The sequence below is a fragment of the Pleurodeles waltl genome, chromosome 2_1 (genome assembly GCF_031143425.1).
Source record: "Pleurodeles waltl isolate 20211129_DDA chromosome 2_1, aPleWal1.hap1.20221129, whole genome shotgun sequence".
In the NCBI taxonomy this organism is placed as follows: domain Eukaryota; kingdom Metazoa; phylum Chordata; class Amphibia; order Caudata; family Salamandridae; genus Pleurodeles; species Pleurodeles waltl.
In genome coordinates, this window is record NC_090438.1 from 510,230,356 (window position 1) to 510,248,416 (window position 18,061).

At 41.6% G+C, this 18,061-nt stretch overlaps 1 protein-coding gene across 1 annotated transcript in view; it reads right to left on the bottom strand.

Moving 5' to 3' along the window:
- The window catches only part of LOC138265840 (TRPM8 channel-associated factor homolog), a 497,333-nt gene that overhangs the window by 153,462 nt on the left and 325,810 nt on the right, over nt 1–18,061 (bottom strand). The window contains exon 6 of the mRNA XM_069213933.1: nt 15,289–15,528. Coding sequence (XP_069070034.1) covers nt 15,289–15,528 — 240 coding nt within the window. The remainder of the gene's footprint in view (nt 1–15,288; nt 15,529–18,061) is intronic.

An 18,061-nucleotide genomic window follows, 5' to 3' on the forward strand; every position in this document is an offset into this window, starting at 1 on the left:
ACTGAAAAAGACATTAAAGGAAAGGAAAGGCCTTTCCTTTCCTTTGATGCCTCTCTTGTCCTCTCCATGTGATCGGAGGAGAAATGCAAAAGCATTTCTCCTCTGATCCGAGAGGCATGCCTCTGATAAGGTCAGCACGTGATCTCGCACTGATGTCATCAGACGCCAAGGAGGGCAGGGGTGGAAGGAGAAGGGCTTCTTCTTCCATCCCTTCCCTGGGGGGTGTAGGGAGGCACACGGAGGGAGCGTTAGCGCTCTCTCCGAGCTCCGGTGCCGGGATGTAATGGTTATGTCCTCGGCACAGGAGCACTGTGCCGCGGGACGTAACCGTTACGTCCGTGGCACAGTAGCAGTTAAATACACTGCCCCCTGCCCTTGGGGCTAACCAGGGCCTACGTTAGGAGTGACACATGTAATAAAAGGAAGGTTTGGGTCTGGCAAGTGAGTATACTCACCAGGTCGTAATGGCAGTTTAAAACTGTCCACACAGCATCTGCAGTGGCAGGCCTGACACATTTTTGAGGGGCTACTGTAGTGGGTGGCATAATCAGTGCTGCAGGCCCAGTAGTAGCATTTAATTCATAGGCTCTGGGCACATACAGTGCACTTTCATAGAGACTTACAAGTAAACTAAATATGCCATTTGCAGATAAGCCAATGTTAACATGTTTTAGAGTACAGAGTACCTGCACTTCAGCACTGGGCAGCAATGGTAAAGGGTGCAGAAGCCTAAAAACAGGCAAAAAATTGCCAGAAATACAGGAGGCCAGAGGGCAAAAAGTTAGGGGGAACTACACCAAGGATGTCAGGTTTAACAATATCTAAACAAACTATACTTTGTGATATCGAAGAATCAGCATGGTACATACCAGGATGATGCCTGAGAGGACCGATATATTTGTTTGGTGTTTTTTTAGTGCATTGCAAACCACATTGTAAATTAATTGAACTGTATCAAAAATCAAATATAGCACTTAATTAGTAACAATTGCCTCAGGGTCCACCACAAAGACCTCGAAAAAAAGATACATACAATGAAATGTTTGAGAAGAACATAAAAGTTTATTAGGGATCATGAAATGAATTAAAGCGAACAACATAACAATCATATTGAAGTCTGTTCTCAAATGAACTTAGCTTAAAAAAATGTTAAAACCGTGGATTAAACCAAAAATTGGAGTTGTAGACTCCATATTTCTGAACAACCATTACAAAGCTTAGACAGAACATCCAAATAACAATTCATGTGAAAACAGCTGAGTCTGAATACATTATAAACGAAGATCATAATACTGATATTTGTTAACTTGAATCAATATTTACAAAAGTAGAGCAGAAAAGAAGAAATTAAAGTGATTACTCAATCATATAGTTGACAGTACTAAACAAATGAGCATACCTGGTAGGCCTTGTAACTTAGCAAACAAAATTGAGACCAAGTATGTCAAATTGTTGCTAATACAGACCACTACACAGCTATATTCAAGCCATTAGCAACTATGTTAGCTTTCCATATCCATCTGGTTTTCACAGAGAGTAAGCAACCACTCTTGTGTTATTGTTTCCGATTATAGGTTTAATCACATCTATGACTCACCGTTTCATATCTTTTGGAGATTGACCCATTAGGGCATAATGGCCACTCAGTGGTGCATGTGCTGTTTGGCATCTGATTCTAGAATGATGCTGAAGAATATGTTTGAATATTTGTGTGTTGTCTTCATTAGGTATGGTATGCCACAAGGACATAGAATGCAATAGACCACATTCAAGGTGTTGCAATTTGAGAACATTTTTAGGGTGAATTAGGACGCATTCAGAGTGAAATTCAGACACTACTGGAGGTAAATGTAGGCTTTGGTGTAAAGATTATTCTGGAGCTGCCTGGTCTTCTGAGGGCTCTCTAAAGTGCTAAGCACCCCCTCTGTTTCCTCAGTCTGACTTGAGACCCCTAAGTCCCTCCTGGGCCCAGGCAGCTCCTCTTTGACACAAACCATATATTTGCTTGAACCAAGGCTTTTTGGCAGAATCCAGTGACGCAAACAGCCTGCATCCAACAACTCGAAATGGGACGTCTCTAGCACCAAACAGGAACCCGCAGCTATTTTCCTTGGTGCATTCCTGTACTTTTCTTCTAACCGGAGAATCCACTTTTGCACCTTCTTCCAGGTTGGCAGGGGCTCCTGTTCTTCTTAGACCCGTCTTTGACTTCTGGACTTGGTCTCCTTTCTACACAGGTCTTCAGGTCCAGGAATCAGTTGTTTGTTGCTGCAGTCTTGCTTGGTTCTTGCATAATTCTTCATCATGACTTGTAGTGTATTCTGAGGAAACTTGTGGTACTTTACTCCTGCTTTCTTGGGCTCTGGGGTGGGGTACTGTACTTACCTTTGGTGTTTTCCTACACTCCCAGCACCCCTCTACACACTACACTTGCCTACGGGGGAATCCAACATTTGCATTCCACTATTTTAGTATATGGTTTGTGTTGCCCTTAGGCTCACTGCAATCTATAGTATTTTCTACTGTCTCCACTATTCTATGACTGCTTACTTACCTTACTAGTGTATATATTGTGTATAATACTTACCTCCAGAAGGAGTATTGCCTCAAATATATATTTGGCCTTGTGTCATGAAAATAAAGTACCTTTATTTTTAGAAAAACTGAGTATTGTATTTTATTGTGTATAAGTTCTCTGTAACTATAATAGTACTGCAGGAGCTTTGCATGTGTCCTAGCTCAGACTTGGCTGCTCTGCTACAGCTACCCCTAGACAGCCTAAGCTGCTAGAAAACTGCCTACATTTCACTAATAAGGGATGACTGGACCTGCTGTAAGGTGTAAGTACCTCAGGTACCCACTACAAACCAGGCCAGCCTCCTACAGTGAAGCAGAGGTTTCAGAGGAGTCCTGCTGGAGTCTTGCAAACCGAATCTAAGAAAACACCCAGAGGAGAGACCCTAAATAGCCCCGAAGGGGAATTGGATACCTTATCATGTATGGAGCTATCAGTTCTGCATTAATTTGGATCATCATGAAATAAAACTGACATTGTTGGTCCTGAAGATGGTCTTGCCTACTCATGACTTGGGAGAGTGAAACATCGATGTTGCTCCACTTCTCACAGGGAAAGGACACAGGGAGAAGACAGTCCATCCTCAACCACGTACTCATGACTTGGGAGAGAGAATCATCGATGTTGCTCTACTTCTCACAGGGAAAGGACACAAGGAGCAGGCAGTACATCATCAACCAATAGCAAGGCGGAAGGAGTAAGTGATGAGGTAGCCTTGGGGCTAACATTTACATTGACAGGCCCTCGTCCGACCCTTGCGTAAATGCATTGAAGTGGATATCACATACATGGGCTGACTTCAACCTGCCCCTTTGCAGGGGGAGAGTGGGAATTGCAGGGGAGGGATCCTTGAACTAGCTAGAACCTTCCCCAAACCTTCAAAAAGGTTGACGGATATTGAAATGAGTGGCACGTGAGGGCTACAAATAAACCTTTCCAGGCCCTATGGCAATGCGAGGGAATGGTACAAGAACTTTCCGTGTGAGCTGTACTTAGGCAAGGCAGAGGATTTGTTAAGGGCAGAAGCGACCAACTCAACCCTACCTGGACAGGAGATAAGGACACAGAGGATTTGTTTTCCACAATGTAGACCTTTGCTCAGTTTTGAACCTTCACTGCCTTTGTGTTGTTGGCAAGCTAAGCGAAAGGAGCGGTGAATAAAGGTTCTTTTCTAATCTTTCCCTCGTTTGTCTTACAGGTTGATAAATATCTCTATAAGTAGGAAGTGCCAAAGCCGTCGAAGGTATGCATAATACAGCATCCGCTTTCCCACTGTGGTGTTTATTTTCTTTTTCTTTTCAACTTTCATTGGAAGGTTGACATCAGACGTCAGAGCACGCTTGTACCACAGACTGACAACTGAGTACATTTTATATGAGGGCTAAGCAACCCATATCGGATATTTTTCCTCGTTGGGACTGTGGACATCTTCATGTTCGTTAACAAATGTCAACGTCTGCCGGGAAATCACAAAGGGAGTTTGCAGGCATTGATCTATTTACATGTGTGGAGATCTCTTTAATGAAGGTAGAGGTCTTAACACTCATCAACCCATTCAACCGGTGAGAAAGTGGGTGTTTCATGGCGCGGTTACCCTTTGAAGCTTGTGAAGGTGCACAAACATGCACTTTGTATTCATTCACAAATTCCCTATCTTTTCCTTTCCACTCTGGAAAAGGTTGGATTTTTACTTAAGCAAAGGGTTGGTGTCAATCCCTTTCCTGGCTGGGAAGGGGAATGATGAATAACCCCACATTTGGCTGACGGCATAGGTTAAGGGCTGTCTTCACGTGTAAAAATATTTTCCCTGTACAAAAAAAACTTGAGTTTTCACGGGGGATCCTATTTGCCAAAATGGAGTTCTTCACTGAGAAGTACTCTGCACAGAGAGAATAAGCCGTTACTGGGAATCTCAACTGGGACGTACGCTTAGGAACCTGCACCTTGTGCAGATATCAGACATACCCCTGGGAACTTTTAGGAGTTCCAGAAAGTAGGAAAAGTACATGCAGATGGAGGGAAGCGTGTCCCTCCATATATTTTCAACTTTCTGTGGGAATCCGGCCCAATGTGTGATTTCTGTAATGTTCAAGAATGCTGGGAAAATTTAGCATTTCACAATCCGTCTTTGTGTTTTTCAATTATTTCCAATGCTAATGACTTTGTAATCGTTAAGTACATCAGTGCTGGCTGGTGATCTTTGAAAGCAGTGGGATGTAACACCTGTTCATGAATTTGAACGAGCAAGTGAGCTAGACTAGCTAAATGAAGCCTCAGGAGTTCTGTCTCCCCAAAAAATGTGAAAAAATGAAGGGAGTCAAATTTAAATTTTGCAGGACCTTTTTTCACATACATTTGTGAAAAACAAAGGCCTTCTGACTTACCAACTGCAGTCCTTCGACCCCAAGCCCTTTCCTCCTCAGTCCCATACTCTGGGAGTCCTTCCACATATTCCTCAACCTCCTCTGGCTCATCCATGTTTCCTACACAGTGACTCCTCATCACCACCGTCTCTGTCCACTCTTATATTCTTCATTACCCCAAGAGTCACACCTGTATGTTGCCTTCGTGCCTTAGCCCCCCTGTGCTTATCAGTCCTTTCTCAGTTTATGTCCAACAATCTCTTATCTCTTAGTCAACCCATGCTCATTAAACCTTTGCATTTCTGAGTGCTCCTGTGCTCTTCCTATATCAGACTCCCCTCAGCTCCTTCACCAACTTCATCAGCCTCCTAATACCTTCCATTCTCAAACCACGTCAACCCCTATTTTACTCTGGTGCCCTGAAACCTATTCTGCTGTTGATACAGCTCAGAACACCCATTCTGCCGGCCATTCATAAAATGTGTGGGTTCTTCATGGCAACCCTGACTTAAAGATGTACTCCCTAGTGTTCATACTTCATTGCTTAGCCATTCCCAGACCAGCCTCTACACTTGTATGACTGTCACACTCTAATTCTCTCTCTCACTCTGTCTCCCTCTCAGACACGCTACGGCATTATATCTCTCCCTAAGTTGCTCTCTTCTCTATTTCACTATCTCGCTCTCCGTCACGTTCTAGCATTATGTTTCCCTAAGTTGCTTTCCTCCCACTCTTTCTGGCACTCAATCTCTCTCTCCCTTTTTCAGTCACTCTCTTAGTAATTCTCTCTGTCACTATCAGTCATTCTCCCAGTCACGTGCTTTATCAGTTCTCTCAGTCACTCTATTTCTATCTCAATCATTCTTTCAGGCATTCTATGCCTATCGGTCAGTCACCCTTTCAGTAATTGTCATTCTATCTCTTTCAGTCACTTTTTCTGACACTCTTATTTCACTCTTTTACTCTCCTCCTCTCTCTCTCAGTAGCCAGTCAGTCTATTGCCCGGTTTCACTTTCTTACTGTCAATTTCCAAATCATTCTTTCTCTCAGTCACTTTTAAGCCACACTATCTCTTTATCAGTCACTCTCTCAGCCACTGAGTCACTCTAACAGTCACTCTATCCTTATCTCTCAATCACTCTCAGTTTCTCTCACACTGTCACTCTCTCTCCCTCAGTCGTTCCCTCTCACTTACACTTGCAACCAGACACTGCAGTCTCATTATCTTACTCTGTCATTCCCCCTGTCACACTCACTCATTCAGTGTCAGTCACATAGTAACTCAATCTCACACATTCAGACTTATGCTATCTCTCACTCTCATAGTCACTCACTCTTGATCACTCACTCTGTCACTCAGTCATTCACTGTCACACTAACTCACGCTCTGTAATTCACTTCCTCTCTCAGGCACTCAGCCACTCAAAACTCCCACTCACTCATTCGCTTACTGACATTCTATCACTCACTCACAGGCTCTAACTTGCACAGTTTTTTACTTACTTCTCATTTCCCCATCTCAGTCAGTCATTCTCTGTCAATCACCCTCTCAGAAATACACAGACTGCTTTTATTGTGTTTGCCCTCTAAAGGCTGAGAGTGCTCTACTTAGTCAATGCTGAAGTTGGTCCCCCAGTGGCTTCTTTTTGGGCTTGCATTGTCAATCACACTGTAAGTGTGGCTTTGGACATTACAATTGGGCAGAGAACCACTGTCAGTCTGAGAATCTTAAGCTGGTTTAGCATCTCAGACTGAAAAGGGGAAAGAAGTGAGGGGGGTCAATGCTTGAACTCCAGAATGAGGGAGCCACCACTGATATACATAAATGAACAATGCATAATGACCACTTACATTTTTGTTTTTGACTCAAAATTGGTGAAGGAAAACACACCAAACTAAAAGAGGCACAAATTGGTACCTATCAGTACAAGCCTGTGTTATTTTAATGTTCTTCTCTTTAGCTATATTTTATTATTTGTTCATACATTTTCCTATGAGGATTCCCATGCTGATTGTTAAAAGCAAGTGTTTTAGGAGTCTACTTATAATTATGCCACCCCCTGACAACGTTATACTAAATTTAGCACAATGAAAACAGTTTTCAAAGGTTTGTGGAAAAAATACTTTTATAGAGACTTTCAGATTTTATGTAGGAAAAATCCAAGAAGATAAAATTCTGTCATATATGGTGAGTTCTTTTGCAGGAGTATATTATCATAGACTTATGGTGATAAATGTGAATGTGGTGTCCACTGTACCTTATACTCCGACATTACATCTAGGGATGTAGAGTTCTGAAGAACACAGGTGTGGTTAATATGTGTTTCAATAAACTCCACCTGAAGATAACCTGAAGCCCTGTACAGCTGCATCTTATTTCAGGCTGACAGTAGGTGTGTTTGTTGCTCCTCAACATAACCCAGTTGAAGACTGAGGAACAGGCCAGGAGGACCATGCAGAGATTTGTTTGAAAAGGGCTTGCAGCATGCTGGGGGAGTGCTGTCTGAACACTCTAAAAGGTTGATGATGAATGGAGGAAGAATACAAAAACAGATACCAGCAAGTCTTTCAGACAGTTTCATTGTCTAATTCTAATGGGTAAACCTTCAAAGACAGCATTCCAGTGCCTGGAACACATATGCAATATGTGTTCCATGGTAACAACAATGGAGTGCAAGGCAATGTCCTTCTGAGACCTGTCATCATGAAAATGGAAGAAGTCTGCAGCTTGCAAGGTTTATAGCATTTCCATTTTTGAACGTGATATGTCAATTAGAAGAAATCCATGAAGTAAATGGGAGACTATGAAGTGTGGCATTCAGTTTCCAGTGAATACTAGTTTAATTTACTCTCAGGTACAGGAATGGGCTATAAAGATTGAGACTGGATATGGAGGGGTCTGCTCAACATTTTTTACTGGAAGATCGCTGTCTGATACTGGGTCAGCATTTCCTAGTAAAAAAAGTTCTGCAGCCCTATCCAATAGCTAACAACTGGAGATGTCACAAACACACCTATTATCCACAACAAGAGATTTAAAAAAAGGCCAGTGATAGACAAAGGATGTGTAATTGTTAACCTGCCTTTCAATTGTGACTCAACAAGAAATGGGAAGAGGTCTCTTTGATATATCGGAAGACCAGTAAAATATGCCTTGGAGGAACACAATGAGGAATAAGAAAGACTGGATAAGACAAGATACATGGCACGCCGTAGAAGACAGGTGAGCAGCAAAAAGCAACTCATGGTGGCCAAATCTCAGAGGCTGCAGGAGAAGTGTTAGCAACAGAACTCAGAAGCAAACAGAGCAGTCACAGAAATAAAAAGAGCAAGCAAGATAGCATACATGGATAACTTTGCCAACCAATCAGAGGAAGCAGCCAGTAGAAGAGAACAGGGAAAGGTCTTCAAGATCACAAAAGTAAAACACCCTTATCATGAACAAGCAAGGCAGACTACTAACAAAAGTGACAGAGCACTTCAAAGACGTCTTGAACAGAGCAGTACCAACAAGTGCAGCGAACATAAAGAATCAGAGACAGACTTGGATGTGAACTTAGCCCACCACAGAAAGAAAAAAATCATCACTGCCATCAGATCTCTATAGAATGGAAAAGCTCTTGGCCAAGATAACTAAATGCATAAATGTTCAAGGTAGACACTGAAATATCAGCCAGGATCCTCCAAACTCTGTGTTTATCAATTAAGGAGGGAAAGAAAGTACAAGATAACTGGAAACAAGTTATCATCATCAAGGTTCCAAGGAAGGGAGCATTAACCATCTGTAACAACAGGTGTGGAATCAGCCTTCTGTCAATCTTGAGGTAAAGCCTGGTGAAAATAACTACACAGTGTATTTCTGATGCAGTGGACAAATAGCTAAGAAAAGAACAGACTGGGTTCCGCAAAGGCAGAGGGTGTGTTGATCAGATCCTTACTCTCCGCAACATCATAGAAAGAACTATCCGTCAACTTCATTGATTTTGAGAAAACCTTTGACACTATCGTCTGTGACAGACTCTGGCTCATACTCTGATCCTATGGTATACTGCAGCAGATAGTTCTCCTCATCAAGAACTTCTATGATGAGGTTACCTGCAAAGTGGGAGATAGTGAGTATAACTTCAAAGTCAAGTCCAATGTGAGACATGGATGAACGATATCATTGTTGCTCCTTAACCTAGGTATTGACTGGGTGATGCAACACACAGATGAACACCAAGCCACAGGAATCAGATGGATGCTATTCTCTACACTGGAGCACGTTTACTATGCTGATGATCTAGCCTTGTTTTCTCACATAGATCAGCATGTGCAGGAAAAGACGTTTCACCTTAATATCAGTGCATAGCAAGTGGTCCTGATGATCAACACAAAAAAAGTCAGAACTCATTCCACTCAATATCCCAAACCCTTCACCAGTCACGGTGGATGTAGAGGACTCTGCCATGCCTATTTTCTTCACCTATATAGGCAGTACTATCAGTCAGGATCGAGGGTCAAGCAGTGACATCAAAAGCAGACTGAAGAAGGCCAGGAAAGCCTTCAGGATGATAAACAATGTATTGTGGTCATCTCAGTACAGCAACAACACTATGCTGAGGCTTTACCAGAGCTGCATTCTGTCCATGACAATGCTGTCAGCTTCCACACACTCTACTTGATGTGAAACATCTCCAAACAGGAACTGCTTACCAGATGCAAGCTTTAGAGCAGTGATACTCAAGGTACAGCCCGGGGGCCACATGCGGCCCTCCTGACCTTTACATGCATCCCCCTGCTCTAGAGCAGGACTGGGCTGCTGTTTACTCAACTCTGCACAATGATTAAAAATATGTTAAATAAAAGGCAAGCGTTTATTTAAATGTTAATCAGAGGTAAAGAAAGTAAGTAACTACATTGTCCAGCACCTGTAGGAACACCTTCATTTTTAAAGACATGCTACACTAAAATTTTAAAAATATAATAAGGGCTCTTCAAAAATCAAAAACTGTTTATCATTAACATGCAGAGTCGTTTCAACATAGTACATCAGATTATATCATTGCATGGAGAAGCATTATCTTTTTAAGTGATGGTTTTCAAACATAAATCCAGAAACATTAATTCTCCCCCCCACTTGAAAACATGCCAGTACTGAACTAAGAGGTAAGTTGGTTTTCATATTCACTCTTTGTGTGGCCTGGGTTCCTATTACACATGAACATTATTATAGTTTATTAAATCAAACACAGGAGAAGGTTTTGTACAGTGCACATCCTGAAGTCATGTATTTTGAGATTCTCATATATGCACTAATGAAGAAAAAGGAGGGAGCGTGAAATAAAAGAATTGTCTAGGATCACACATTTTGGTAAAGTGGGGAAGCCAGGATTCATAGCAGGTTTTCTGGTTTCACATTATGCAATTCAGCCACTAGATGTATATGCTTCACTTCTCCTACACCCACCATACTGCACCCCCCACCACCCCAAACACCCTCCACCCTCCCCGCCGACAGCCGCCACCTTGCTAGCATCAATGCGGCCCTTGGTCACATCACAAATCAAACGTTGTGGCCCCTGGGAAAGTGTTTGTGAGTACCCATGCATTAGAGCATGGACACCATTGTTATCAGAAAAATATCGAGATGGCTAGGACACACCATCAGAAGAGAACATGTCTCCATCACAGGAACAGTTGTCCACTAAACCCCAGAAGGCAAATGGAAAAGAAGAAGACCAAAGAACACCTAAATATGAACTGTTGTAACCAAAATGAAGACCATGAACCACAGCTGGGGCAGGGTACAGAAACTTGCCCAAGATAGACAAAAGTGAAGGTCCTTTTGCTGCCCTACATGCCAGTCAGCATGGCAGATAGTAAGTAAGTAATTTCAACTGTGACAGGCACACTATTCATAACTTGAAGGGATATTAATAACAATTGCTATGAACACACAGATCTGATGATTGTGCTAATTTAACAGGTATGATGTGATAAGATGGTACAGACAGATACAATAATTGTAAATACTACTGAACCCTCTTGTGATCCCATTCCTAGGTGTAGATATTTACAGTGATTACAGGTTCTTGGAGTTGCTGAGGATTTTTTTTTAGTTAAGCTTATATATTGGTACATCTAATGGGGGTATAAAATATTCCAAAGTAACACTGCCCGCTTTTTCCCTAAGGGATCCTGGGGAGCAACTACTATGATAGAACAAATGCAGCATTTTTTTTTTATAAACCATATTGTGTTCTGTGATACAAACATGGGGGTGGAGTGTTTGTGCTCTTTTCTTGTACACTGTTTGGGGGTAAAAACTGTTAGATAATCTGCTAGAACAAGAGGAGGCTTGTTGGGTCAAGGAGTTTGAGAACTTGATATTCACTATGTAACCCACATTAGCACCATTCTTGATAACTACCTTTTTAGGAACAGAATTCAAAGTGAAGGAAAGTCACTAGAAGAATACCACATGTCTCTAAAGAAGTTCACTTCTTCCTGCAAATTTGGTTCATTGACCAATGAATGCATCAGAGATCAAAATCTATTTAGCAGTAATTGTGAGAAAATATCTGAAGAGTTAGTGGTAAGAGAGAAGCCACCAGTGAGTGAAGTAATAGTACTGACTAAAAGAGTGGAAGAAAGTCTGAACAAGGAAATACTATTCAAAGGACAGTGTTACTGGTGAGAGCCGACTGGGCACATGAGGAGCAGTAGAGTGTCACTCATTAGGAGTGGTATGCAGTGAGTGTGGGAGTATGGGAAGAATGGATATTACACCAATGTTGTTGCAGTAGTGCAAATGGGAAGCAAGAGAGGGCCTTAAGAGAAGTATATAATGAGATAGTGTTCCAGTTAGTAAGTAAAAATAACAGTAGTTCTTCGGAGGCAGTAGAAATAGAGGCTAAGTAGAGGGAAGGGGGGGTGAAAATGCAGACATGCAAAATTTGTGTAAGTTAGTGTGGCATAATTCAATCAAATGATAGCAAAATTATGCGAAATACACGTCATTTTGCACTATATTTTAGCACGACATTTGTCCTTGCACCAATTTTTGAAAGCAAGAATGCATTTAAACAGCATCATGAAAATGGCCAACCGCGGTCTTTTTCTTCTGTATGTTTACTGTAAATTTGTATTGTGAATTGCACTATCAACAACATTTTTACAGTGAATATTTCTACAAAGAGGCGTAATTTGAAACCTATCTCATGAGTATTGATGAGGTAGGTTGGACCACAATCCATAACTATGACTCTGGCGGAAGTCGAAGGAGCGTTGGTAAGACCGCCAACAGGCTGGCTGTCTTTTTTTTTGTATTGTGACCATGGCGGTTACCACCATGGTCATCCGCCGGTTCTCCATTCCGCCTGCCTGGTCTCCAGCCCGGCGGCCGCCACTATACCGCCGGCGGTATTTGGACCCGGCTGACCGCCATGGATTTCATGTGGTTTGAAACTCCTTCCCTGGCACTGATAGGGGTCTACCCCACCCCAACTCCCTCCCCTACACCCCACACCACCCCTGCCACCCCCCAAAGGTGGCAGGACCCCCCTCGCCACCCTGACCCCCAACATCACAGCACTCATGCACACACGACATGCACGCAGGCACAACCAACACACATACACACACACACACACCGACATACATGCCAACATCCACACACACAGTCAGACACGCACACCCACATTCAAACATACACGCACACATCCATACAAACATACCTACAGACATACATGCACTCATTCCCAAACACACAACACCCCGCAAGCATACACGTACTCACACCCCCCCTACATACACACATGCACACCCCCATGCACGCACACAACACACAACACCCCCCACCACCCTCCCCTCACGGACGATCAACTTACCTGGTCCGACGATCCTCCGGGAGGGGACGGGAGCCATGGGGCTGCTCCACCGACACCACACCATCAACAGAACACCGCCACACCGAATCACAGGACGTGATTCGCTGGGTGGTGTTCGGTTGGCGTGGCGGTGGAGGTGGAGCAACCTCCACTTCCCCGCCGCCCGCCAGTATGGCTGTTGCCGTCTCTCCGTCCGTAAAAGGACGGAGAGCTGCCAACGGTCATAATAGGCCGAGCGGCAAACCACCACCACTGGCGATCTTCCACTCGGCGGTCTTGGAAAAAGACCGCCGAGGTCAAAATGACCCGCTATGTATTTTGTCAACCGATCTATTAGTACAAAAGTCGGTTTGCAAAATACCAATGCATTTGAGAGAAGTCGGTGCGCAAATTGCAATCACTTTCACAGAATCTTTTTTAGTACATTGCAAATAAGAAATTGCAAATTGTGAATCGTTATTAGTCACAAGATACAATTTCTTATTTGGAATCTTTGTACATAAGGACCTATGTTATCTGTTTTGACTTGTACCCCTGTTCTAGTTAAATGATTTATTGCTTACTCCCGGGGTGGGCCTCTTTTTGGTCATTTTCATTTATTTATTCTGTACTTATATACGAGATGGAAGCCGTTCCAACTGCTCAATCCCTGTTAATTTCAGAGTGGAGGGTGTGTGCTGTGGAAAGATTCTATTGTGGAATGCATTCACAGAAAGGGGGCTGAAGAAAAACTGTTGATTTAAGACAATACTGAGGTGTTTGGTAATAAACCCTTTTTATGGGTAACTTTAGGACCCATGTAACTGCACCATATTTCACAATGAGTGCAGTGCACAGTCAAGTGAGATTGATTATAAACCATTATAAGTCTCTTTGTTATCAGTAGGCCATGACAATGAGAACACTGATTGAGTGTTATGTCAGCCTTACCTATAGGGGCATAATGGTATTCTACTCTGGCCATACCTCATGCATCTACATGCACTAATTGCTTCCTCTCTGAAGACACCTCAAATGATACCATCAATGATCATACCTCAAGTGACATCATTGATGATACCTCTGATAACAGTACAAAAATATCACCAATTACTTCACTGACAGTGTCTATAAGGATAGGTCTTGCATATTCTGTGCATGTCAAATAATCTACTGAACTAAAGTGAAATTGCACCGCATTTAATTGAAAATTGCATGGCGTTATTGTTCAAAACTTAGGGGCTCATTCAGAGGTTGGTGGATGGAAACACCCGTCTGCCAAACTCCCGACAGGGTGGTCGCCGCCATGAGGTTGACCTCCCTGCAGGCCTTGTTACGACTTTCCCACTGGGCTACCAGCGGAAACCAAGGTCTCCACCAGTCAGCCCAGTGGGAAAGGCTCATTATAGAGCTGGTGGCAATTCTGACACATGCAGGGGTGCACTAGCATCCTTGATATGTGCACTTTCTGCACAGCAGACAGTGCGCATTTTGAGGGTGGTGGGCACCCCTGTGGCACCCCGCACCTGTTCGCTGCCAGACTTTTCATGGCGGTGGTATCGCCATAAAAGGCTGACAGAGAACAAGGTTGTAATCAACAGGGCGGCGCAAACTTCAATGCCGCCCCAGCTGATTGCAACCTGCACTGCCGTCAGCCCCCCACGATCTGAGATCCTGGCTGGGATGGAGGGAGGTTGGCGAGTCTGTCTGCCTACCTCATAAAGTGGCAGTGGGACCGACACAGCTGTGGCAGTCTGACAGCCACCGCAAGGCTGGCAGCTTTGGACCGCCAGTCTCTTAATCTGGCCCTTAATACCAAGTGTACATGCACTTGCAAAAGATCATAAACAGAAAGTTTTTGATTTGTATCCAGGTACATTAAGTCAAGCAAGAAATCTATTAAGTTAAGAAAAAGAAAAGAAGTTAAGAAAATATACATTGCACCTCTTCTATATTTCCTGATTTTGGGGCTATTTTGTCCTAGGAATTAAAGCAAACCAGTTAGGCTTTTTCACTTCTAATAAAGGTAAAGAAATATCCATTGTAGTCTTTTATTCACAGCTGGTGAAGATGAGAGTGTTTGAAGCAAGAAAACATCTAAGAAATATTGCAATTAGAACAGTTAAGTATGAGGCAATTGTGCAGATTTCATATGATAAAACGTTCTCTCTGTTCAGGGAGAAAGTGACTGACATACTGGCAAATAGAGTAATGCAGGAGAGGCTTGTTTTCTTCTGTCCCCCAACGATACATTCTAACGGAATCCAGGTGGTAATTCAGAATAGGTCATCTAGATAAAGAAGCTCCATTGACAAAATATAACTTATTCCATATGTGTTGGCTCCTCGTAGAACCCCATTACTCTTGCTTTAAAGCTCTTTGAAAAATAATATGAGCCCTGATTTAAGTCACAAAAATAGCAATAATGCTGAGCTTTCACCCATATGTTGTTTCGTGCTAAGCAGAGTGATTTTATTAACAAATAAGAGCGATTTCTTACCACCTGATATTTGCACATCTGCCACAATTCTCTCTGGCCTTGCTAACGGAACATGCGAACCAGATAGCTCAGCAACAGCCTTCATCATCTTGTCCCAGAGAGAGAGTAGCTCTTCAGGATTTTCTAGAGTGCGGACGTTGTCTGAAGGAACTGTCAGGATAATGTTGTCAGTGGCGAGCTCTGCCCATGGAGCTGGGTAATGGCAGATGGTTTCTGTCCAGCGTGAGTTACTTGTTTCACCTGCGGTATCAAGCAGAATGGATAATATAACACATTTTCGATTATCCATTACAAATATATTTTTCATTTTCTGCTCAATACTGATTTAATTTCAAAATAGTTCACCTGGACATTAATAACGGAATGGATTTCAGTTCTAGGTTTAACATCATACTGTCAACTTTTGTGTAGCGTCTTGAAAAAAGAATGAAGTAACTGAGGGCCTTATTTAGAGTTTGGTGGTTGTGGGACATGTGTGCTGCAAAATGCAGCACACATAGAAAGAGGAAGTAAAAAGGGGAAATGAAGATATTTCTCACTATGCCTGCCTCCGGCAGGAGCACCATTTTGGCACAAACCCAGGTTTACTGACTTTAGAAAATCTGGGTTTGCATCAAAATCCATGGTAGGATACACAGTAATATCCGTGCTCCACCTATGGAATGTTTCCATGATGCAAAGTACCACAAGGCAGTGCTGTACACTGCATTCAATTACTTTTTTAGTTTATACTAAGCCAGGCAAATCAGGTTTTCAGTGGCCCAGAAAATTGCAAAATACATTTCGCTTCCAATGAGAAATGTTAGTAAACCTAACCCTAGCATTACATTAATGTCAAAATATTGTCACTGCCCAAACATAGTAAATGAATATCAAAGATAAATGTATATATTTTTTTCTTGCCATAAATAATCTAAATGTTACAAATATTAGTGCGTATTTACAAGCTGATTGCTCCAATTTGCCTCACCCAAGCGCTGTTTTTTTAATGCTAAGGCCTCCTTTTCCCCATGCCAGATTTACAACGTGGCTCAGTCCTTGCATTGTGCCACTTTGTAAACCCTTCTGCCACACTATGCCTGCATCAGGCATAATGTATGCAAGGAGGGCATTCCGACGCAGGGAGGCCCGGAAAAATGGTGTGGTGAAATGTACAACATTTCATTGCAACATTTTTTTCCATCATTTGTAACTCCTGCTCAGGGCAGGTGTTAAAATGATGCATCCATAGTAATCAATGGGCCTCCCTGTGCTTTGCTGCACTAGTGTCAACTTTTTTGACGCTAGTGCAGCAAAGTGCCACAATAGTGTCAGAAATGTTGATGCTATTGTGCTAACGACCGCCATGGTGCACCATACTATAAATACAGCTCAACCGTGGTGTTGTTAAGTGGTGGAAGGAGACGCAAGAAAAGTGGCGCATCGGGACTGATGTACCCCTTTCTTCTAAATCTGCCCCATAGTGCATTAAAATAATGTGGTATTAAATATAGGTTTAATTTCTGTTCTTACATGTTGATAGTTGGATGTTTAAATACAAAAGCATTTTGCTCTAGTTTTTAATTTTTTTGTATTTTTGAGAAGATTATATTTTTTGGGTTTGTGTATTTTTAGTGTTTGAGCAGAAAGTGCTTTAGATGTGAATTTTTTTAATTTAATTAATAATCGCTATTTTTTAAATTTTTTGATTATTAAAAAAGTTCCTAAATACTTTTCATGTGTTATTTTCTCATTTCAATGTGAGCTATTTTGAATTGAGTAGTGAACATACTGTGGGATTTATTGAAAGATCGCATGGGTATTGTTTTGTTATTTTAAATAATATGAAGTTATTGAATAGTATTATGAATTTAAACTTAAAATATTCCTTTTTTGAAATTTCCTTTAAAAGTCCGTTTTGATATTGGGGTTCATAGTTTATAAAAAAGTGTATTTTGTTTGTTTCAAACAGAATTTGGGTTCCATTGTGGGGCTGGGCGGATTATCTTTTATAAGGATGATTACTTAAAATACATGTTGGGTAATTAAGGTATGACTAATGTGTACTTGAAATTTTATTAAAAAATAAGAAAACGATATTCATTATTTTAGTAAAAATATAATTTATATATACTACTGAATTAAAGGTAAATATCACTATTTATTGGGTACAGATACATAGAATTAAATATATGCTTAGGTATTTAAATGAAGGTTTGTATTACTTTTAAAGCGATAATAATAATGAACCTCAATATAATAATAACACATTTTGAATTTTGATGTGAGGTAATCTATTTGTCTTTAAAAATTAAAGAATATTTTTAGAATTTATTATGTGCATTTATCTTTTTTTACAATATTCTTATTGATTGGTTTTATATGTGATTGTTCTGTTACAGCTAAAATAGTTAATTTCCCCTAATACTTGCACTTTTCACAGTGTTTGTGGGATTTGGCTTAGAATAGTAAATCTGACCCTTCCCTCAAATATATGTACTTTCCAGAGTATTTTTGAATTTATGGATATAATAGTGAATCTGTCCCCTCCACCACCAACTATATGGAGATGAAATAGTAAATCGGCCCTCACACAGTATATGCACTTTCCCCAATGTTTGTGGGTTTACAATTAGAATAGTAAATCTCACTTCCTCCCACACCTAAAAATATGCAGTTTCCCAATTGTTTGTGGGATTGGACCTCCCCAAACATATGCAGTGTGTCCAATGTTTGTGGGATTGCATTTACAATCTTAAATCTGACCTCCTCCATTACATACATTTTCCTAAAT